General features: G+C 40.4%; 1 protein-coding gene across 2 annotated transcripts; it reads right to left on the minus strand.

Moving 5' to 3' along the window:
* Window positions 1–1,601: 1,601 nt before the first annotated feature.
* On the minus strand, window positions 1,602–24,718 carry LOC109487940 (protein phosphatase 1 regulatory subunit 37-like). Of its 2 annotated transcripts, XM_019792042.1 has the most exons (15): window positions 24,338–24,718; window positions 22,607–22,668; window positions 22,064–22,099; window positions 21,037–21,082; window positions 18,640–18,740; window positions 17,636–17,755; window positions 15,582–15,732; window positions 10,998–11,143; window positions 10,707–10,826; window positions 9,451–9,592; window positions 8,513–8,679; window positions 6,289–6,399; window positions 4,561–5,407; window positions 3,872–3,961; window positions 1,602–2,830 (listed from the first exon to the last, which is right to left on the minus strand). In XM_019792042.1, the coding sequence occupies exons 1-15, from the start codon at window positions 24,498–24,500 to the stop codon at window positions 2,772–2,774; spliced, it is 2,361 nt and encodes a 786-aa protein (XP_019647601.1). In that variant the 5' UTR covers window positions 24,501–24,718; the 3' UTR covers window positions 1,602–2,771. The 2 variants fall into 2 exon arrangements, with proteins under 2 accessions (XP_019647601.1, XP_019647600.1); XM_019792041.1 differs by lacking the exon at window positions 22,607–22,668 and having other exon boundaries at window positions 22,064–22,161.
* Between the last annotated feature and the right edge of the window lie 59 nt (window positions 24,719–24,777).

The raw sequence follows: 24,777 nt of genomic DNA on the forward strand, positions 1-24,777 counted from the left end.
TCCTCTCTTATCATAGTGCTATGGTAATCTCAAGGCAGACTTAGGCACCAACATAAAGATGTACATGTATAAGAACTAGGCAAAGAAGATGGACATTCCTATAATGTATACAAATACAATGTCCTTTTACAATACTGTAAACATAATTACCCTCAATAGACATGATAACAAATTAAACAATATACACCTATAGCTATCTGCTGTATGCAGAAGAGTCCCATATAATATTTAGATAAAAGACAACATTCTTGCATTCGTCTGCCGATAATTCATTGCACCAGCTTTAATAAATAGAAAAATTCCTATGCTTCCAAATTTCACCACAGATTGCAAGGACAGAATTAATTATTCACAAAGGTGCTATATTGCCTTTCAATGCATGATGATCAGATTGCATCTGGCCTTATTCCACAGTACATGCAAGCATGTAGCCGTAATGGCATTTACACTGATTCTTGTCAATCACTTAGCCTCTACCGGGCTTCAAAAGCAACTGGAAAGAGTAGAAATTGGCCAAATAGGCGGATAACATGCCAGGGGAGTTGGCCTGCTAAAGAAGTACACTTTGTTGCTCTGTACTCCTTTAGCGGTCCAACTCCCCTGGCAAGTTATCTTGTCTAGTTGGCCAATTTCTACTCTTTTTAAGCACCTCTGAAGCCTGGTAGAGGCTGCTGCTCCAGAAAAAGTGGCTGTTTGCCCCAACTGCACCTATGAGATGTCTAGCTTGCTTATAACAAGATCATTATAGTGCCTGTCTAGGCACTTCCACTTATATCACTGTTTAATTATTGTACTGTAATTGTGCAATAATAATAATATCTTGTTACAAGATATACATGTATGTAACAGTAGAGAGGACTGCATTTGGCATTTTTCACCACAATTTCTAGAAAGAGTTGCAGCTGAATGCTAAGATTCCTTTTTTTTTTACAAAGTCTATGGTCCTTAAATACATTTTCCTCATCTAGACTTGATTCGTACATTATTCTAGGAGGTAAGAAAAATACTTGTTGTGCTACAAAAATGCATCGTGCTATCTTGAGTTGAGAATGTTTGCACCAGGGTCATTCTACAACCTGAGGGAACAATCAAGATTTTCCTGATGTGGATAACCTGGTATCCAGTCTATCGTGGTTGGGGCATAGTAGTTGGGGCAGGCTGTGTCTTCAAGTGCTCATGACACCAAAAAAATGACCTTAGCTGATTGTAATTGACATAACTAGTATTACCTGGCTAACAGACACATTTACAATAAATATGCACGGTTCTCTTGTTACATTCAAAATTCTAACGCCCTACCTTGGAAAAGTCAGCACAAGCTAGTAATGGCAGGTGATTTGCATTTGATCCCTACATTTTATTTTTGCATGTCTGTATTTTTTCCTGAGCTGACGTCATCCAGTGATGTCAGCTCAGGAAAAAGCACAGAAATGCAAAAATAAAACATAGAGATGCAAATAGAGATGCCTGAAGTGGGCAATTGGGAAGCTTGCTAGAGAGTCTCCAAAAACCCACTTTTAGAAGGCCGTACAAGCTCAGTTTCTCAGTCATCATGATTGGAACAAACTTCAAGTGACTATATTGTATGTACACTTCCGATATTTGTATGTATTTCACAGACTTTTTTTTTGTGTCATGAGTACTTTCAGGGCTCTAATACATGTAGTTTCCCCCCGCCCAGTAAAACAGGCCGCCCCGGTATACTCTGGGAGTAGGCCTAATCAAACTCCTACCGTAAAAAACCTACTGAGGGAACCTAGCTCGGGTGAGCAGGGTAGAGCTCCTGCAGCCCCGAAGAAAACCCGCCCAACCACGAAAGACTGGATACCGGGTTAGATACGGAGGGCGCTACATGCCTCCCTAACTTTGGTCTCGTGTAGATCATCACTAATAATTTGTAGGTTGGATACTTCTTAATGTTTGCTTATCAGACACTACAGACAAGTTTAACTGCTACTGAAAATGTAACATCTTGAGTGATAGAAGCAGATGCATTAAAGATGAATGCTACAGGTAGAGATTCCATCATTCCTATTCAAACTCTACTCAATATAATTCTATCTACATGTAGCTTCCATCTGTATGAAAATTTGCTTTAAATCAGTACCATGGAAAAAGCATAAGATCACAACCAGGGAGGGTTACGAGAGGGTTCTTTGAAAGTTGCAAAAAGGATGCATCATGGTTTAAAAGAAAAAGAATTGGCATCAGAATATTGTCATAACTAAATAAAGGACTTTTTTTTACATCCCCATCCATAACCCTTCCTGGTTAGAGTCTAATTGCTAAGACACTACTTGATAGCCATAATCTTGTGTAAGTAACACAATTGCAGAAAGCTTTTAATTCGTCAGATTAACAGACACAGGTAATCCATATTTGCTAAGCCATTTCAATAATCTTGTTCTTAAGTCATCTTTACAGAATGTGTACAATTTCAACATGAAAAACAAATAAGCAGTAATAGACAATAAATGAGCATGTCGGCAGAATGTACTGTGCCTGCGTGAAACCCTGTTTTTTCACGGTTTTCGTTGGATGTGTGGTCAACGTTGCATCAGAATTTTGCCTGTTGCAGACGATATCTTTTCCGACTTAACATTTGAAAACTACAGACGGAATATTAACCTTATATGTGCGAATACGACCTTATGTGAGACATTCTGACGAAATGCTATGCACGATACATTACATTTTTGTGCAGGTGCAGTACGTTCTGCCGACATGCTTGATTAATGGTGGTACGACTTTTAAATGGTATAAGGTGACCGTCAGGCTGTGAGTTCCTCTTCAAAAATGTCATCCAGACTCTCCAGGTTTACTCCATCTCCTGTTAACAGAAAAGTTTGTTTGTTTGTTTATTTATTTAACCAGGAAATGCATGTTGGCTATTGGCGTTTTTCAAAGATTCCTGGGGGGGTAACCCCAACAAAACTACATGACATTATAAAGCACAAAAATCATGAATCATAAAGCACGAAAAGCACAATTATCATGAAAGTTCATCTGTGTTGGTAGTAATCATACTAAAATGTTGAACTCTATTCCAACACCAAGGTCAAGGGTTACACAGAGATGAAATTTTCAACGACCGCTGTCGCCTTCATCAGGATAATTAATGAGCAATCACTTCCGAATGTACACTAGCGAAGAGTTACGGTTACAGACACATGACCTTATTCACACAGCCTTTACAACACACATTTTACAAAATCTTCCTGAAGAATACAACTTGGTAACACAAACAGTTAAGAACTGTACATTTGTACTAAAAATACCAGTAACACATACTAGCTACAATACTCAAGAGCAACTTGGCAGTAAAAGTTTAAGTCTGTGCTGTGCTTCTAGAAATTAGTCGCTGTGTTAGTTCTGCACTGTCCTCACAGATGATTCATATGCATGTCCTACACCCTGATATACATATAGAATATAGTTTTCACAGTCATCAAAATTATGTAACATATTACATATTTAGGCCACACCAATTTGATTTCTTGGTTAACGGATTTTTGAAGAAAAAAAATGGAGCGGGCAGGCGAAAAAAATAAAAATAAAAACAGGCCTAGGCATCATGGCCCAAAATGGTACGATAGGAGCCATGAAGTCAACATACCAGGCTGGTTCAAACTTTAAACAATGAATTTTGAACTTTTAATGATACCACTGCATTGAAAGATGGAATGACTGTAACAACTAGGAAGAAAAGGACTGTTTTCAACTGTTCAGGGCAAAATATGAGCATTTTGCAGTTGATTCTGAATTTTTATTTTTATTTGCAAATCAGAAAAAAATGAAGCGGGCGAATCCGTTAACCAAGGAATTAAATTGGTGTGGCCTTAGCTTAAGATGATCAGTGGAGTATCCTTACCAGGAAGAGGGTCGAGGCCTTTTCCAGCGGTGACGTTGGCCAGAATTTGGTCCAGTTCTTTCTCAAAGTCATCGGGTGAACTACTCAACTCTGTACAGACACAAGTAGATGTTTAGAACACTGCAACTAGGAAGGTGACATCTTCAAAGCAAATGCATAATGTTTGCTTTCACATGGTCCAGGTCTTTGACCTTTTTTGTTTGGAGAAGAAGAAGAAACTGAGCAAAAACAATGTTTTTCTTCTGCAAAGATAAATATAAAAACAACAGCAGCTCTAAGAAGATTTTTATAGGTTATGTTCAACACTCAAAATTTAGTACCTGAAGTGTTTGGAGAAGAAGAAACAGAGCAAAAACAATGTTTTTCTTCTGCAAAGGTATTACATAAAAACAACAGCAGCTCTAAGATGCTTTATCCAGGTTATGTTCAACACTCAAAATTTAGTACCTGAAGGTACTGGAGAATTCTTTCAGCAGTGACAAGTTTTTGAAGCCAGGGTAAGAGTACTAACCTCCAAATTTTCCATGACTATCAGTTCATCTTGCCACCACTCCATGAACAAGATGGACTGATAGTCATCAAAAATTTGGAGGTTAGTACTCTTACCCTTCAAAAACTTGTCACTGCATGAAAGAATTCTCTAGTAACTGTATCTATACGTGACAAATGCACCTCTTCAACATTAGTACCTGAAGTGTTGATGTTTGCATCTCCGACTGTTGGAATGTCCCGTGGGTTTGTCCTTGGTTCTGAAATCAGCGCTGCTTCGAAGTCCGTCAGACTCCCGTTCGGTAAGGAAACTCCTGAGAAATTGTTGTTGATGGCGTCCCCCGACGACACAGGGGCTTGGCTACTAGAGATCATCAGTTTTCCACAGTTTGCGTTGTCCAACTTATCGGGATTGCGCGCTTCTAGTTCTACACCGCCGGACAAAGCCACTTCGTCTGGGGATGTACGCATGGGTGAAGTGTCACCAGGGGTGTCAGTAGGACTTGGTACGAGTTTACCGGAATCACTAGAAGGGACTGAACAGTCATTAGGCACTTTGGTTTTGGCTTTGAGGATACTCACAGGACTAGAGTCCGTCCATGCTACGGTGACTTCCTTTGTAGCGATACTCTCGGAATCTCCCTGTTGTTGCAAACTGCTGGAAGTAGCGTTTTCTTTATGTGAGTTTGTTTCGTTTGCACCATCGCTTGCTGTATCTAGTCTCTGTTGTGGAACTACTTTATTCTCCAGCGTACTAGGCCCTACTGTCTCTGTGCCAGCCTGACTGTTTTCTCTCACGGCATCAGGGTCAACGACCTCTCCTGGGTTCAACACCTCATGTCTGCTTCTTGCTGATTGGTTGACACTTTGGTCCCCTGCTTGTCTTCTGTCTAGATCTGCTGATTGGTTGGCACTCTGGTCCCCTGCATGTTTGACTTCTGCTGATTGGTTGACACTATGGTCCCCAGCTTGTCTGCTGTCTGCTGATTGGTTGACACTCTGGATCCTTGCAGGCCCTTCCTCTTGGGCTTCCTGTGCAACCTCCACCTTTGAGAGTGAAAAGAAAAAAATGGAAGTGATCTTGATCCAGTTTTAGCTCACTGAAGAGCTACTCTTCCACTGGTCCTGACAGAGAAGACAGACACTATGTATAGTATTTACTGCTTCATTGTACAAATGTACCAGGGAAATTTCCCAAGCTGTTCTCGATAATGACAAAGAACAGTGAACCATAGCTTACTGTCTCATGCTAAGGACAGCGACCCTTTACAGTAGTGTGCATGTTGGGTAAGTGACAATAACTAAATCTCCGCCTGGCTTCTTTGTCGAAGATTTCAGAGGCCCTTCCCACTTCTGTTGCAAGCTTCTGGTGGCTGACAAGGCCAATACAACAATAAAAAAAATGAATAAATACAAACATGGTAAACAGCCTGGATTCTAACTCCCAACCTCTTGGTCCAAAGGCAGGGTCGCTAACCACTGGACACAACAAAAAATGCAAACAGTACCTCCTCCTGTTGTTCTGCCTTCCTGTCCTCCCTGGCTCTCTCCTTGTTCCTCTTACTGAAGCCCTCATTTATTCACAAACAAACAAACAAACAAACAAACAAACAGACAAACAAACAAACAAACAAACAGCCCGTACCTCCTCCTGTTGTTCTGCCTTCCTGTCCTCCCGGGCTCTCTCCTTGTTCCTCTTACTGAAGCCGTCATTCATTCATAAACAAACAAACAAACAAACAAACAAACAAACAGACAGACAGCCCGTACCTCCTCCTGTTGTTCTGCCTTCCTGTCCTCCCGGGCTCTCTCCTTGTTCCTCTTACTGAAGCCCTCATTCATTCACAAACAAACAAACAAACAGACAGACAGACAGACAGACAGACAAACAAACAAACAAACAAACAAACAAACAAACAAACCCGTACCTCCTCCTGTTGCTCTGCCTTCCTGTCCTCCCTGGCTCTCTCCTTGTTCCTCTTACTGAAGCCCTGGATGGCTGACAACAGCTGTTTCTGGGTCTCTGCATAGTCCTTCATCTACATGTAAGTACATATGGATTGATACATGTGTGATTATCTACACTAAGGCCACACCAATTTAATTTGTTGGTTCTCGGATCCGCCTCTTCGTTCTTTTCTGATTTGCCCCCAAAAAAAAAAATTTGGATTCTGGTCCTGAATCAACTGAAAAATGCTCATATTTTGCCCCCAACAGTTGAGGAAAGTACTTTTCGTCCTAGTTTTTACAGTTTTCCCATCTATCATTGCAGTGGTTTGATGAAAAGTTCAAAATTCAATGTTTAAATTTTAACCCAGCCTTTTGTGCTGACTTCATGGCTCATTCCGTAGCATTTAACTAATTTTAAGCCTATAATGGGATGCCTAGACCTGTTTTTATTTCTATTTCTTTTTGCCCTGTCGCTTCATATTTTTTCTGAAAAAATCCGAGAACCAACAAATTAAATTGGTGTGGCCTAATTTCGTGAATAATATTTCATCAGGTTGTTGAATGATTGAATAGCAAAGTTCTTTATTCACAATAGCTTCTTTAACAAGAGCTGACATTTTGATGACCGTCTGTTGTCTTCATCACAATAGCCCTAACGAAGATGACTTTTAACTGTTTTTCTTGTGTATATCACTAAGTAAACGTTTTGTACATTTTATCAGTTGCCAAGGAGGTGCATGTTGAGAAGAAGTGGTGACCCACAACAAAACGTTTTGACAACTAGGGCACATAATAGTTATTTTCAGAAACAACAAACTGTTTCCTGACCGATTCCTTCTTTGGTTCCTTGTCCAGATCCAGCCTGGTGAATCACTATATACAGAGTGTGACATCTTTTCACTACAGAATCATGTAATATCTGATCTTTTTCAAACAACATTAACATGCGACACAAAAATTCCGGACAGATACTCTAATTCCGGACTACCTCTCACTTTTCAAGCATAGCTTGTCCTGGACAATTGACATTCCATATTGTGACATAGAAGATGACAACAACTATGTAGATAACAGTGATAGTTCCCTAGGGATCAGGTTATTTCTGCACAAAATTCTGCACCCCGTACAGATTTCTGCACAGAAATCTGCTTTTTTAAAGATTTTGTATAATACTGTCCTACAAAATGTATCATTATAATGGTGATAAGTCTGTTTCCTGACCGATTCCTTCCTTGGTTCCTTGTCCAGATCCAGCCTGGTGGGTCACTACAGAGTGTGACATCTTTTCACTACAGAATCATGTAATATCTGATGGTTTTACAAACAACATGTCTTTTTCCTATCTTGATAGTTCATCTGTGTTGGTAGAAGACATTATGCAGCAAGATTTAAACTGTAATTTCCAACACAAGAAATTGGATTGTTCATTCCTTGACAAAGACTGGAGTTGTACAGTCGAAAATTTGGGTGAGTCCATTTTCTTGTGTTGGAAATTACAGTTTAATGGTTGCTGCATATTGTCTGTTTCCTGACCGATTCCTTAGTCTTTGGTTCCTTGTCCAGATCCAGCCTGGTGGGTCACTACAGAGTGTGACATCTTTTCACTACAGAATCATGTAATATCTGATCTTTTTACAAACAACATTAACACGCGACACTAAAATTCCGGACAGATACTCTAATTCCGGACTACCTCTCACTTTTCAAGCATAGCTTGTCCTGGACAATTGACATTCCATATTGTGACATAGAAGATGACAACAACTATGTAGATAACAGTGATAGTTCCCTAGGGATCAGGTTATTTCTGCACAAAATTCTGCACCCCGTACAGATTTCTGCACAGAAATTTGCTTTTTTAAAGATTTTGTATAATACTGTCCTACAAAATGTATCATTATAATGGTGATAAGTCTGTTTCCTGACCGATTCCTTCCTTGGTTCCTTGTCCAGATCCAGCCTGGTGGGTCACTATAGAGTGTGACATCTTTTCACTACAGCATGTAATATCTGATCGTTTTACAAACAACATGTTAGAGGGATCCCAGGCCCTACTAGGGTTTGGGTTGGCGTTAGGAAGAGCATCCAGCCGTAAAAATCCTGCTTCAAAAAAGACTTGTACTTGGTGCAAGCACGTCTAACCCCCGGTTGGGGAAAAATGATGTTAAATTCGGTTTTAAAAAAAAATGTATGTTTCCTGACCGATTCCTTCTTTGGTTCCTTGTCCAGATCCAGCCTGGTGAGGGAGAGGTTGACCTTGTGTGCCAGCTGCAGCGCCATGAGTCCTGCTGTCCTGATGTCGTTCTCTCGGAGGTCCAGCCTCACGATTCGCGGGTTTATAGACAGGAACTCTGCCAAGGCAATGGCACCTAAAGTGGAGGAAGGCAGAATTAGAATGTTATCATGACATCATTAAACAGAAGAGGGGGAGTCAAATACAAGTAGCCTGCAGCCAGTCAGCCATGTGCACGGACACACAGAGCAGCTATGATGAGGACTGTAAGGCTAATATCCAAGAGGTTGGAGACCTCACGATACGCAGGTTGATAGACAGGAACTCTGCCAAGGCAATGGCACCTAAAGTGGAGGAAGGCAGAATTAAATTGTCGTCATGTTTTACTTTACATTAATAGTTCATCCTTGTGTACCCTTTGTGTCGGAATAAAGTTTATCAGCATGAACACACGACAGTCCCGCCATTTTGACATTGTTCTCTTTGAGGTCCAGCCTCACGATCCGCGGGTTTATCGACAGGAACTCTGCCAAGGCAATGGCACCTAAAGGGTGAAGGAAAGACAGTGACTGTCACAATGTTATCAGACCAACCACTTTTTTCTCGGAACCAAGAGGTCCCGGGTTTGAGTCCTGACATGCCACCAATCTTGTGCCCTTGGGAAAGGCACTTTACACGACTTTTCTCAATTAACTCAAGTGAAAATGAGTATTTCGATGAAGGTTAGACATCCAGGTAATACGATACACCAAAAAGCAGTTACTCAAGCAACTGGATATGATTTTGGAAATGAGTATTGTCTTGTCCTTCGTCCTCTGCGTTGGTGGCGGCATAAAATAAGTTGATATAACTTGATTGTGCCATCACGTGTTTCGTCATGAAATGTTGGAATGTATAACCTTCTCACCTTCACAGGTCATCTTGGTGTCCACCAGCCCCAGTCTGAGAAGTGATTGGTTCATGAGCAGCCCTTCCTTCATGCTCAGTACTCCCTCGTTCCCGATCGGGTTGTGTCCCATGTTCAGGGTCTCCAGGTAGTTCAGCACAGGCTGTACAACAATAAGTTACCAATTAAGAAGTTATCATGAACGTTCATCTGTGTTGGTAGTTACATGTTTAAAGTTAAAACTTTTGGTCCAACACAAAAAATTCTCTCACCTAGAGCTTTCGACCAGTCACTCTGGTCTTCCTCAGTAGACTGACCCAGTGAAGCTTGTGTCGTGGCTTCTTTGTTGACGTCACACTTTAAAAAAGCCACGTGACAAGCCTCACTCGGTCAGTCTACTGAGGAAGACCAGAGTGACTGGTCGAAAGCTCTAGGTGAGAGAATTTTTTGTGTTGGACCAAAAGTTTTAACTTTAAACAATTAAGAAGTTAGTTATGTTAAATTACACTCTTTGTATATCTGCATCTGTATCTGTATAGCCGGTATAACTGCCCTTTGGGGTTGTGTCCCATGTTCAGGGTCTCCAGGTAGTTCAGCACAGGCTGGACAGGATTTGATATTTTCAGTCATGATACCCAATAAACACTTCCTGTATTATTAATTATGTTTACCGAAGGAAAACATATTGTTTTTACTCAGTTTCTTCCTCTTCTGTTCCAAACACTAACCTCTGACCTGGCCAATAACATGATTTGTTGACGTCTGTCACCATGGTGACTGGTGTTGGGTTACATAATGTTGCAATTTCATGGTCTCCTTTACTCCTGTCACCATATACTCGCAGTACATGTATGTGAATGTGTTTGAGTAAAAATTAACAAGGCAGACCATGTCCAAAGGTAAACATTATGCATTTGCTTTGCAAATGTTACTTCTCTAGTACCCTTAGTATATCTGTATCTGTATTTGAGTCTGTATTTGTAACCAAGTCTTTTATTCAGCCGACGTTTGGGAATGCATCTACAGCAGTGACACCTGTGCTGCAATGCGATGTCAGAATTGTCCTGAGAAAGGTGAAAGGAAGGTCACCGAAACGTCGGCTGAATAAAAGAAATAAAAGACTTGGTTGTGTAAAAAGAGTCTCTTTACTCAGTTACTATTTCTTCCACCAAACGGGAGCGGGAGTATGAACATTGACGGCACCAGCGCACTCTAACATGCCAGAGCAATCATTACCATGATGTTGGGCATCAAGGAGAAGAAGAAGGTGAACTTACCAGTGTCTCCCTTAGGTACTCTGCCCCCAGCTGTGTGATGTGGTTGCTCCACAGGACCAGGGTGACGATGCCTCTCTCCTGTTCACCCAAACCCTCACAGATGTGCACCAGCCCCGTGTCCTAAAGGAAAAGCAACAAGACTGGTAATGAAAACATACATTGCCATGGTGACGGTGGTTCCAGGTGGTTTGACACTTACTGAGAGGTTAGTACTCTCACCCTTCAAATAACTTGTCACTGATGAAAGAATCTACTACCGGTAGTAACCAAAAACGTTTCTCTTTTCCCCACCTGAATCTGGTTGTTCCTGAGATCCAGAAGTTGGACAGTGTTGTTCTGCTTCAGCATCTGGCCGATCTGCTGCGCGTCGGGCACTCCCAGCCGGTTGTCGGCCAGGAACAACTCTTTCACGGCAACGTTCACTTTTAGGGCTGACACTGTGGAGAAAAAAAGAAAAAGAATGGCCAAGTCACTTCCTTTTGTCTATGCATGATGCCAACACAGATTAGCACCTGTCTCAATGGATGCTGGCAATAGCACTGATATGGTGGCTGACACAGGACTTAAATTTGTGCCTGTCCCTGCCACACCAATTTAATTTCTTGGTTAACGGATTCGCCGCTTCATTTTTTTCTGATTTGCAAATAAAAATAAAAATTCAGAATCAACTGCAAAATGCTCATATTTTGCCCTGAACAGTTGAAAACAGTCCTTTTCTTACTACTTGTTACAGTCATTCCATCTTTCAATGCAGTAGTATCATTAATAGTTCAAAATTCATTGTTTAAATTTTGAACCAGCCTGGTGTGTTGACTTCATGGCTCCTATGGTACCATTTTGGGCCATAATAGGATGCCTAGGCCTGTTTTTATTTTTATTTTTTTTCCGCCCGCCTGCTCCATTATTTGTCTAGAAAAATCCGTTAACCAAGAAATTAAATTGGTGTGGCCTAAGAGTTACAATGTTTTATGGCAGAGTTCCAGAGCTTTACGGTGGCCAGGAGGAAGGTTCTTCTGTGGGACATACAGTCAACTGGGGTATCCTCACTAGATCCTCACTAATGTAACCGGCTGCCTTTGTACCATGTACCTTCAGAGCTGGCATGTCAGCTATACTGATAGAGATACAGACAAAATCATCATATAACTCTTTCACGGCAACGTTCACTTTTAAGGCTGACACTGTAGAGAATAATAAAAATGGACAAGACATTCAGAGGTATCGTAATAGAGGTATCGTAAAAAAATGCAAAGGTTGGGGGTGACAGATTTATTTATTTATTGAAAAATGCAACAAGACATTACACTGACTCTCAAGGCAGCAAAGCTGATATTAGAGGGTCAACATATAAGGACAAAACACATAGGGCACATAATTTCAATACAAGAAATACAAGAACAATCATAAAGACTTAACCTATATCAGTCTAATTAATTAAGTACATATATATATAAATAGTAAAAATTATATCAGTCTAATTAATTAAGTACATATATATATATAAATAGTAAAAATAACGCATTTGGAGGTCAGAGGTCCAGAAAAAAAAAGACTACCTCATAAGAGAAAATTGGTACTAAATAACAAGGCTAGGAGGAACAGCTGTAAGTGCCTAGAAACAGTTTGTTGAAGTGATGTAGGTGTGGAAGGCGTGTGAAAGGCTTTTGTTTAATGTAATGTCATTGCCTGGGGACCCGTTGAGTAGAACGCTGGTGGAGAGGGGCCGTCTCACGTGACAGGTTGTTCAGTGTAATGTAACTGTTGTTCATTGTAATGTAAGTTGCTGTTCCACGTGTACCTTCAAAGCTGCCAAACAGCTATAAACATACAGATACAGACAGAATTTGCCAGGGATAATTCTTTCACTGCAACTTCACTTTCAAGGCTGACACAATGGGAAAAAGGAATGGACAAGTCTTACCAGATAGCTTTAAACAAAAGTCAAAACTGCCCAAGAGGCCACCTCTTCAAGGTAGCCATTTGGCCATAGCGCTCACCTTTTCACAGTCTGTGAAAGTTTTTTTAAAGTCTCCTGTCTTAGGATGCCATAGAAGATCTCTTTATCTCGTCCCATGTTTAACAGGTTTAATTGTACACATGGAGGGTACTAGTTGCAAGATAAGCAATCATGAAAATCTAAGCTTACTTAAATCAAGTTTGTGTTTGAATTTTGAAGAGGCAGACTATTTATTCTAAGGACTACAGGAGTAGCAAAGGTTAATGCATTTGTGCTGTTGGTTGGAGTACAGTGTTTCCGCCAGACCAACGCCCGAAGGCCGTCCCATGGAGGGCGGAGCGGCGAGCTTACTACAGTGGTCCTAAAGGCTATTTCCCGCATTTTGAGAGGCAAATAATTGTTGATAAAGGACGGTCTCCTTTCTGGCTCAGGCCGTCCCCAGCGGGAAGAGAGCGTCAAAGGACGGCTGGACGGTCGCCTGGCGAAAACACTGTTGGAGTAGTTGTAGCTGAGCTCAACAATGGCCAGGTGCCAGCGAACAATGTGATGCATAAACAGTGTGCTGTAGGCTTGGTGTTTTGAAGGCATGGGTGGTTTGTCAAGGGTGGTTTGACAGGTGACAATGTGCTCGCTAGCATTCTTAAGGTTCAGCCCTGCCACGGATGTCAGAAGCCCAATGCCAGTTACAGGGCTCGAAATTCATTTTTGGGAATAAGTGCACTGGTGCACCCAACCTAAAAAATTTGGTGCACAAATTTTTTTGGGTGCACCATATAAAATGAAAGCCAATTCTTACAGTAACTGCTCCTCTTATGAGCTTGAATCTGAAATGGGAGTTAAAGCTAATAATTTAAATACAGTCAAAACTGTCCATCCAACCAACCCTATCCACCAACCAACCCCAATCAACGACCACAATGGGACAGTCCCGTCCTATTTTGCATAGTAATTGTGCTCTATTAAACAACCAACTGCCGGCCGCAACCAGCGGCCACTTTGTTTTGGGCCGCAGGGGGCATTCACACTCCATTCAACGACAAATTTGATTGACAGCGGTAATCTGTTCAGCGGCTATTTCAAAAATTCTTGATACACGTGTACCTTGCTACCGGATACGGCTGAGGGACCAGGAAGTGAGCCGGTCTGACCGGTCGACAAGATTCTTAAATAAAACATTGAACGTGTATTTTTTTGTGCAATATTGTCAGTTGTCCATAGACTAGCATGGCAATGGCTTTCAACACGTCGTCACCGAAGAGAAAACCTACATTGGAAGCATTCATTGGAAGCTTGTACATGTTCATTTTGACTTGACTCTTGAGTAACAGCTATTCTACATGTAATAATTGTAGAAGACAACAATTCAGCATACTTGTTACATAATGTACTTTGCTCAATTGAATTAAACATGCATTTTGCAGGTGAAAACTTGTGTGCTTCATCATTATGGTTTCTAGATAAGAAATACAGATGCAGTGATTACTAGTGAATAATAATACATACACATGTAGCCCGTTATGAGTATTATTATCAGCCAACCAACCCAGTTTTATCCAACAACCAACTCCAATCACCAACCATATTTCCTTGGTCCCTTGAGTGGTTGTTGGATGCAGTTTTGACTGTAATTAAACTGGTAATGCAACAAAGATTTCATTATTTTTCTGACAGTTGTAGGCTAAGAATATCCTGTATATATACTAATAAAAATTTAATATGTACAAAAATACCTACAAAAATGCACCCACAGAAAAAAAAAATGGGTGCACAGCTCCAACTTTGGGTGCACTGAGGTGCAAATGTACCCAGTATTTGGAGCCCTGTCAGTAATAGTGACTGGCGTTTGGTGTGGTTCTGGGTCAGAGCACAAACCTCTTACCACAGTAGTGGCAACACCACAGACGTCACTCCAACATAAACACACAACTTCAAATGTTGCATGAATATGGGCCTGTTGTTGACGGAGTTGTTTCTATATAACATTTATATCCTTCAATAAGAGCTTAGAAAAATAAAGAAGTGTTTGCTGGTTTGGACATATCTATTGGAAGTTGAACACAAAGTTATGAAGTCTTGAGGGGTATTATAGTTCGGACTTTGGCCACTGAAAAGGAGCCATGTTGACCATGTTGTGTTTGTATGCATTTTCCTTTTGATTGCTAGGCGTTTTGGCTCAGCTTAAATCTCTTACTTCTGTAGGCTGTAAATTAGACACCACCTGACTTAAGGCCACACCAATTTAATTTCTTGGTTAACGGATTTTTCTAGAAAAATAATGGAGCGGGCGGGCGAAAAATAAAAAAAATTAAAACAGGCCTAGGCATCGTACTATGGCCCCAAATGGTACGATAGGAGCCATGAAGTCAACACACCAGGCTGGTTCAAAATTTAAACAATGAATTTTGAACTTTTAATGATACCACTGCATTGAAAGATGGAATAACTGTAACAACTAGGATGAAAAGGACTGTTTTCAACTGTACAGGACAAAATATGAGCATTTTGCAGTTGATTCTGGATTTTTATTTTTATTTGCAAATCAGAAAAAAATGAAGCGGCGAATCCGTTAACCAAGAAATTAAATTGGTGTGGCCTAAGATATGAAAATGAACATATCATTGCACAATTTATCAGCTCAGGTACTTACCATTGAAGAAAGATTTTGCTGGGATGATTCTGTATCTGTATCTGTATAGCCGGTCTAACACCCCCTTTGAAGGTACACGCCTAACCTAACACTTACTGAGGAGCAACAGATGATATTTTGAGCCCCGATGAGCTACATTTTTTGACACTTACTGAGGAGGAACAGGTGATATTTTGAGCCCCGATAAGCTACATTTTTTTGACACTAAGTCTTACTGAGGAGGAACAGGTGATATTTTGAGCCCCGATGAGCTACATTTTTGGACACTTACTGAGGAGGAACAGGGGCCTCCCGCTGAGGTTGGTGCACTCCAGGTGTAAGGTGTGTATCCTGCTGCCCATCCGCAGGGCCCGGCTGAGGTGGGGCGCTGTCTGCTCCGTGATGAGGGTGCTCCTGGCATCCAGGTACTCAAGGCACTGTGTCTGTACCAGAGAGATAAAAGATAGCTCAAAATCTCAGCTTAATAATTGTCATTATGTACAGCTTCCTGTATCTTAAGAATGATACCGTGTTGTATAAGGGTGCTACGGGCATCCAGGTACTCAAGGCACTGTGTCTGGAAAGGTGGAAAATGGTAAGACTGATTATCACTGCTAAAAAGACAGTCCCATAGCTCTTTTTGAGGCTGTAGGGGCCACTGGATCTTAACGGTGCACACCCCAGTTCTTGCGCGACCGGGGTCCGTGATAGTCCGTTGTAAAAAAGTGACGGAAGGGTTTTGAGGGTCCAAGTTTGAGGTGACATTTCTCATAAACTGCCACGAAGTATCATTAAACATTAACATGGCTGAAGAGTGTAAGAAATGGTGATTTTGGGGTGAAAATTTCTTTTGGCTCCGAACCTTACTTCCGGGTATCCTTGCGCGCCAAGTGTAATCCGCCCGTTTGACCTAGATTTCGCTCTGCGGCTTCGTAGGGGTGGATTTGCAACCCCTCGCGCCGTGGACTGTTTAGAAAATTACAGTACTAGAATTTTCTTTATAATCTACTCGGGTATAGTCAAGGCTTGGGTCTTTCTGCCAGCATCAGTCATTTCTGCCGGAAAATTTTTTTCTATGGGATTATCCTACGCGAAAATTCGCAATTTGGGGCATTAATTTTGGAGTGAAAATAATGTTTTTTCCGTTGATTTTACCAAACTTAAAAAGGTTGAAGAAACCAAACTCAGCTGGTCTTGTAGCTGAAGAGATATCCTTTCGTCCCATATACAGTTATTCTCCTTCCGAATTATTCCACGCCAGAGACGGTCGCTAGATTTGAGGGTATGCAGCTTCGAATAGAGACGCCAAATAAACTGGGGTGTGCCCCCTTAAGAAAGGACCTGTGTTGTATAAGGGTACTCAAGGCACTGTGTCTGACAGGAAAGACGCAAAATCGTAAGACATATAGCTCTTTTTGTGCTATGGGCATCCAGGTACTCAAGGCACTGTGTCTGTACCAGGGAGATAAAAGATAGCTCAAAATCTCAGCTTAATAATTGTCATTATGCAAAGCTTCCTGTATCTAAAGAATGATACCGTGTTGTATAAGGGTGCTACGGGCATCCAGGTACTCAAGGCACTGTGTCTGACAGTAAAGATGCAAAATCGTAAGACATAGCTCCTTTTGAGGCTGTAGGGACAGTGGGTTGTTAGTCCACTGGATCTTAAGAAAGGACCTGTGTTGTATAACTATAAGGGTACTCAAGGCACTGTGTCTGGAAAGGTGTAAAATGGTAAGACATAGCTCTTTTTGAGGTCATAGGGGCAGTGAGTTGTTACTAACTGCCCACTGTATCTATTGTACAGCATGAGAAGATGGAGTCCATCCCTTCTCTCCTATTGTCTTTACCCCTTTTGCTGACATTCTACTTATTTTATCTTACATGGTGCACCTAAATTATTTTTTTGTGCACCCTTTTTTTGGGGTGCACCAGTCCACCTATTCCCAGAAATGAATTTCGAGCCCTGCAGTAACAGTCCTCACATGCGCAGTGTAGTTTAGGGAATGGGTCCTTGCATGTTGTCGGTCAATATGTGAACGTCTACTGGAGCTTGTCATGGTATTGGAAGGAAGAGCCCAACCTGTTTTGTGTCATAGATTCTCGCAGTTTATTCATGAGAAAAATAAAAAGACTTGTTTTGGTATGCTTAAAGTATGACCAAAGTGTGCTAAGAAATGACAGTAAATGTCATTATTGGACAAATTTCTTCTGATATTTAGCCCAATCTATGCATGAAGAAAAAAAACTGTACTGACATGTGCTACCCTGTAGATCACCTAGCTAAAATGCCTATAGGCAATATGTTTCCTCTGTAGAAATAAACAAACAAACAAACAAACGTACCTTCCTGACCATCCTAGCCATAGCCTGCCAGCCTCTGATGCTGATGTGTTTGTTGAAGGCTACGTTTAACTTCACAGCCGACTCGTAATACTCGATCATGTCCGCCAAGGCAACTGCACACTGGAAGAGAACACACCGGCTAATTGCATACAGACATTAACAAGAAAAATGTGGTGATATAAGACTATTTGCTAACATGAACTTCTACGTGTACGATATACTTATCGAGCCTACTATCTTTACTTAAACCTAATAACGTTGGTATACATACAGGGTAAAAAGTAAATATGCAATATGTAAACAGGTAATAGGAACAAAGTAACTGCTATTCTAATCTATTCTATTGAACTATTATTGTCATGCTATTAGGGGGTTTGACTTCTTCTCAGGAGGCAGTGGGAGATGAATTGTCCGACTCTTTGAAAAATACATGGGTTGGGGGACTTAAGCAATAATATAGTCTTTTGTTGTTGGTTAAGATATGAAAAACTTGGGGAAATAAATACATAAAAAGCCAAGAAAGAACAACTGTACTGCATCCTCATCTCTAGCAGGCTTCAGAAGCGGCTGGAAAGTGCTTTGGGAGCAGCAAACTGTACACCTTTAGCAGACCAACTCCCCTGGCATGTAATCTGTCTATTTGGCTAATTTTTCCTCTTTCCGGACGCTTCTGAAGAATGGTAGAGGCTACTGCAACCAATTTCTTCAAGATGTAGAAATTTTATCTGGAATGGTCAAATTCACATCCAAACTAGGTTGTAATGTATCATGTTTCCTAAACAGTTACTTGTAATTATATTCATAACTATGTAGTCGAATCAGAGCTCTTTTTTTCTGTACCTGCACTGCACACCAGAAATACCTGCACAGCCCCAATTTTACCTGCACTAACCTGCATATGCAGGTGTTATTTCCAGCCCTCTTAAATGTTTCTCATTGGTAGACCATACAATTTTTTGTGATATCCTAAATAACTAAGATGATGTTGAAAGTTAAGAACCCACCTCTGCATCCATGCTGGTCTGTTCCAGGTCAACGTTCACGAATCGAACTCTCCTCAGAACTTCTTCTAGTGTCTCAGCTATTTTGGAATCTAACCTTTCGCCTGTAAGAGTGCACAAAGAGACAATTAGTCACCATGTTATCTTTTCAAGCTTTCATCACATGCAGAACCATACTGAAGACATACAAAGTGGAGTGTTAGAAATTCCCACCTGCAGTCTGCATTTACCAGAAAAATTTTGAATATTGCAGAAGAAAAATTAACCTGCAATTTTGCAGACTGAGTAAATCTGCCTAGGCCCCTAGTTTGATTGCGTTAGTATATAATATTGTTTAAGAGTTTTGTGTTTATTTTACAGACTTTATGCATGTGTTTCTCAACTTGCATGTAAAATGTTTGCCAACATACAATTTTTAGGTAATATCATAAGGATTTAATGTATTTTTGCAGAATGTAATTTTCTGAATTGCAGAATAACATTTTGACATTCTGCAATATTGCAGAATAGGTGTGTACTGAAAAAAAAGTATTTCTCTCACTGAAGTGCCCCATTGCTATTATATATCCTAAAAGGTTAAACTCATTGGCCTTCTTGACCCCATGCAGCAGCCTCAATACCTGCCTACAGACCCTTTCCTAATGAAGGGCTTTTCATTCCACTGAATAGCCATTACGGAGATTATGGTGATGACAATACATGTAGACAAGTTTTAATATGCACCTAATCGGTATTGCAGCATACCCAGCCAATGTTATTATTACAGATATGACAACTTGTCTCCCTGTCTCATAACATAGGCTACTGACGCTGTCATCTGGAATGGTTATACTAATAAAGAACTAGGTAATATTTTGTAATTGGGATGGGGAATGGTTATTATTTTATTTTCTGTGCCAGCCTTGCAATACTCAACCTACACACAGTCTAGACTCAATGATGGAATACTAAAAATAGAATGTTTTCAAGTCTTTTCATCTGTCTGAGAAAAAAAAGCAAGCTCTCTCAAGTAGGAAGATTTCTATACCTATTACATGTACAAACATTGTTACCAGATGCTGCATCTATTAATTGCCATGTGGCAGACTAAATTAGCCTTATCATATGTCTTCCTCTGTCTTCAAAAAAGAAGTCAAACCCAGTAGTTTTTTCTACTAGTAGTCTCTTAATAGTTATCAGTAGTTATATGTGTACTTATTACCTGTTTTTATACAAATGTTTCTTCTGTTCATGCAATTAGCCTTCGGGCATGAATTTGCAATAAAACTTTCATCATAAAAGCTCATCACAGTATCAGGTAATCCAGATTACTGGAGAATAAAGATCATTATCCCCGATACATGACAGGCTGTACGCATCTGGTGCCAGCCAAGATCATGTACAGTATACATAATAGACATTAGTCATCATTTCGCAATGCACTTTGGGACCAGTTTTCTTAATTCACAATGGCAACTGCAAATATATCTTTTTGGTCATTGTGGTTAATGCTTCCACTCTGAAGTTAACTCCTCAATAATTTGTTTGCTTAGTGAAAATGTAGCCCCATTTTTTTAGGGAGCGAGTATGGGAGCCCTGGCATACAAATAGGATGGCACCCAGGCTAGTGAAAATGCCCCTTTACTCTATGATGTTGTTTCTCAAGTGCATGTTTCACAATTTTCATTCTCCACACGTTATACCCGTCCCCTGCAGAAAGGGGCTGAGTTCTAACTGTGTTACTGTATGCTGTTGCCATAGCTGTAATGACATTACCGGCTCATGTGAAATTAGTTTAGATATACAATACCTTTCTTGGAAATACGAGTAACAGAATTGAATACAGAGTAACCTTAGGAAACAGATTGGGAGATTTCTGATATGGAAATCAATTATCTTATCAATCTAGTTGCTCCATAAGGCAGCTTTTGGTTACTGAATATAATATAGTATGGTAGAAAGTGGTGCTGTGTACCTAAACCCACATTTAGGTTCAGGTCCAGATTCAAGTCCAGAGGTTTAGGTTCAGTTCCGGACTCGTAAGTCCGGACCTCAACCCATGGCATATACAAAATTGCATGTTGGCAACCTTGCAATGTTGTATGGGCAAAACTGTGGCCACATAACATGGAGGCCAACACTTGACGATGCCCGATGGCAATGTTTTCATCATTTTGCACCACAGATTTTACAATCTATGGAAGGTTTTAGCTAGTTTGGAAAGAAAAGGGGTATGTGACATGTTTTTTATTTTGTAATAAGTCCAGAATCGGTTCTTGACTTTTAGTTTTTTTTTTACCTGAACCTAAACATGTTTACAAGTCCGGAACCAGTCCAGGGAACCGGTACACAGCACTACTGAATATAGTATGGTGGAAAATGATACAGTTCAGATCTAAGTTCAAGTCGTTGCTGCATTACCTTTCAGATTTAAGCATTCCACCCGTTTGGTGAAGTCTGTAATTGCCTGTATGAAGAAAAGAACAATTTTATGAAAAAATGTCAATATCCACAAAAATCTGCACTATCAGTATCATCAACAAGTTAGTCCTACCTGCACATACTTTGTGTTCATAATTTCTTCAGCTTTGGACTCAATGCCAAACTCAATTACAATATTTGTAATGTTTAGCTTAAGAAGCGGATTCATATAGGCTATATAGCCTCTTATCCGACCGTTATTATGTTATGTTATGCCACATACATGTATACTGATATAGTGGACAAGTGTATAGCTTAAAATCTGAATGGCCACATACACTGTACATTATTTGTTGAGAAATTCAATTTTCAAGTGTCATCAATACAGCAATATTTGACAGTACATCTGACCCCTTTTTCTGGCCCATTCCATTACTTTTAATGTTCTTGTTCAGGCATTTACAAACTCAGTTCTAAGGCCACACCAATTTAATTTCTTGGTTAACGGATTTTTCTAGAAAAATAATGGAGCGGGCGGGCGAAAAAAAATAAAAACAGGCCTAGGCATCCTATTATGGCCCAAAATGGTTACAATAGGAGACACGAAGTCAACACACCAGGCTGGTTCAAAATTTAAACAATGAATTTTTAACTATAAATGATACCACTGCATTGAAATATGGGATGACTGTAACAAGTAGCAAGAAAAGGACAGTTTTCAACTGTTCAGGGCAAAATATGAGCATCTTGCAGTTGATTCTGAATTTTTATTTTTATTTGCAAATCAGAGAAAAATTAAGCGGCGAATCCGTTAACCAAGAAATTAAATTGGTGTGGCCTAAGAAAGATCTCTATTTTCTCAGAGTACCTCCTTGTACTTTGTATTTGCATACTGTGCATTATATTTACTGTACTACTACATACCAAAGTGGTACGTGTATCATGCTTTCCCAAACTCTACTCAAATAACAAGGCAACACTGTCAATCATGAACAGCTGATGAGACATGTGATAGCTGTTTCCTGACCTCCAGCTGCTGCAGCACACGTGGGAGAGGTCGGATGTTCAGTTTCTGACAGTGGTCCCTGTACGCAGACACTAGCTCTTCTGTGGTGCAGGTTGCAGCTGGGTGGAGAACAAATTTTCATTTTATTTTATTTTATTGAAATTGCAACAATGCAATACACGCGGAACAGAGGCAGCTGTTGCTGGTGTTGTGTCCCGCACATAGAAACGTATACTGGACAGACAATACTCATTTTCACTTGAGTCCAGTGGGGAAAGTCGTGTAAAGTGCCTTTCCCAAGGGCAAAAGATCGGTGGCATGTCAGGACTCGAACCCAGGACCTCTTGATTCCGAGTTGAGCGCGCTGCCGTTGAGCCACACGAGAACAAATTTAAAGATATAACATCATGGTCTTTATGGTTTTTGGTAGCGTGTGTATGTGCTATTTGTTAAGCACAATAACTCAAAGGTTTTGGACGGTAGATGGTAGCTCTTGTGCTCAGGAAGAAGTGACATTAGCTTGGGCCCTTGGGAAGCTTAAGCCTTAAGGGTTGCAACTTGTATGTTGAGTTTCTGACAGTGGTCCCTGTACGCAGACACTAGCTCTTCTGTGGTGCAGGTTGCAGCTGGTTGGAAAACAAATTAAACAAAATGACATTTTCTTTGAACAAATCTAATACCTTTGCCAGAAGGCTAAAGTATGTTTTTGGTGGCATTTGTGTGTATGTATGTATGTATGTGTGTGTGTGTGTATGTTTGTATGTATGTATGTGTGTGTGCCATGTATAGTGGTTTAGCACGATAACTCAAGTAGCTTTAGATGGATTGTCATGAAACTTGGCAGCTGATTAAGCCTTGATGAGACCTTGAAATAGGTAGGTTTGGGGCTCTCCGGCGGTTTGTTATGCTACTGCGGCAGAACTTCCAGTTTTAGTATCTCATGATATGGACATGCTAGGGTCACAAATTTTGGATGGTAGGTAGCTCTTCCGCTCAGGAAGAAGTGATATTAGCTTGGACCCTGGGGAGGGGTGTATGTTTTGATTTCTGACAGTGCTGATATTAACTCTTGTGTTGTACAGGTACTGGGGGTTGGATAAACAAATGACTTGGTCTTTATTGAATTCCCAGTTCCCTAAACAAAATATATGACATTGCTCTTTGCTGACGATGTTTCCAATCTTCAACAGCTGATTTGAAATCAATAGTAATCAAATGACACAGAGTGAGTCATTTCCAAGAATTGTGCTGTACAGATAAGGATATATCTAGTGAATCATTTCCAAGAATTGTGCTGTAAGGGCAGGAAATAGGAGGTAGATGTCGTGGAAAGTGCATGGCAGATATAATGCTTTCAATATGTTCATTCAAGAAGCAGTTCAGGTCTTTATACATGTATTGTCAAAATCATGTGGCTTGAACTAAATGTCATGGGGATAAAACAGCCTTTCAAATGAAATTCTATATTTTATCAATTTTTCTTATCAGTTGTGATCGCAATTCACCAATGAAAGAAATTGACAAGCAGCATAATAGTTACAGCATATGATGTTAATGTTATATCTAACAATCTACAAAGTTAGAAGTTTGACTTTATAGAATATCATAATTGTATGAACAATTTCAGATAAACTGTGATAAAACAAGGCCTACTACTTTATTGTTTATCAACAAGAACCTTGTTGCTTGAACAGTATGTAACTATATCGAAGAAAAAATGACATGGCATTTGAAACATCAGATCAATCACATGCGCAGGTGTACTATAACGATACAGGTGTGCAGATACATGTAACGTTACAGGTGTTTTAAAAGGCAACGGGTTAAAATCATATGACCGTGTTCCACAACCAAAAGACACTCATATTAAAGTGATATATTTAGTGCTAAAAATAAACATTGTTTGAACTGTATGTCATATATATATATATATATATTTTTTTTTTAAATTACTTCAAACATCACATGAGTCACATGCACAGGTGTAAAACTACTAGTAAGCAAATGGAATCAAAAGACACTCATCAGTGGAATACTAACTTAGTAACTAGTGCTGAAAAAAGACCAGAAAGACGTGAAGACGGTAATCAGTAGTATACTAGTACTCAAAATGACGAGAACTTTATAATATTATATGGCATTTCAAAACCACATGAATCACATGCGCAGGTGTAGAGGTGAATGCAATAACGTTACAGATACAGGTGAAAAGCAAAATCGGATAAAATCACCACAAAATGCTAGCACTCAAGATGAACAGAAAAGGCGTGAAAATGAAGATCTAAACACACGAACCCAGGGACCAGGGGTCTGGCGGCTCCGCGGAGCCAGCAACAAGTTCGTCGTCAGCTGGAAAGTTGACACGTCTTCCTGGCAGTTTTGTTTTCAGGAAGCTGGCAGTAGGTCGGCTCTCTATCGCCGGCTGCTCCGACGGTTCTAACGTCACCGGCCCAGACATTTCGCCCCCTTCACGTCTGTCTGTTTCTAGGGCCGGATACTGCAGGAATCATGTCTTTAGGAGGGAGTTTTCCCCGTGAAAAATCACTGTATCTTTGCGGCAAAGTTTTTAGGGGCCATTTTTCTGATGTCGTCTCCTTGTTTCTCTTCTCCGTGATCACATGAGGGACTTCACGCGAGATTACACGTGATGTTAGCGTATCCGAGGTCGCAAGTCAACCGCTCTCTGATTGGACGAGTTTTCCGCGCCAGCCAATAGAAATGCACGACACAGAATG

The sequence above is a fragment of the Branchiostoma belcheri genome, unplaced genomic scaffold (assembly GCF_001625305.1).
Source record: "Branchiostoma belcheri isolate BF01 breed outbred unplaced genomic scaffold, Haploidv18h27 scaffold90, whole genome shotgun sequence".
NCBI lineage: Eukaryota > Metazoa > Chordata > Leptocardii > Amphioxiformes > Branchiostomatidae > Branchiostoma > Branchiostoma belcheri.

Bases quoted from the DNA above. Each gene is read 5' to 3' on its own strand.
- LOC109487940 (XM_019792041.1), bottom strand. From the start codon at position 24,500: ATGTCTGGGCCGGTGACGTTAGAACCGTCGGAGCAGCCGGCGATAGAG. The intron at 9,593-10,706 runs GTAAGTTCACCT...ATTGTTGTACAG, and splicing joins AGTACCTAAGGGAGACACTG to CCTGTGCTGAACTACCTGGA. The intron at 3,962-4,560 runs GTACTAATGTTG...GTGTCTGTACAG, and splicing joins TGCAAACATCAACACTTCAG to AGTTGAGTAGTTCACCCGAT.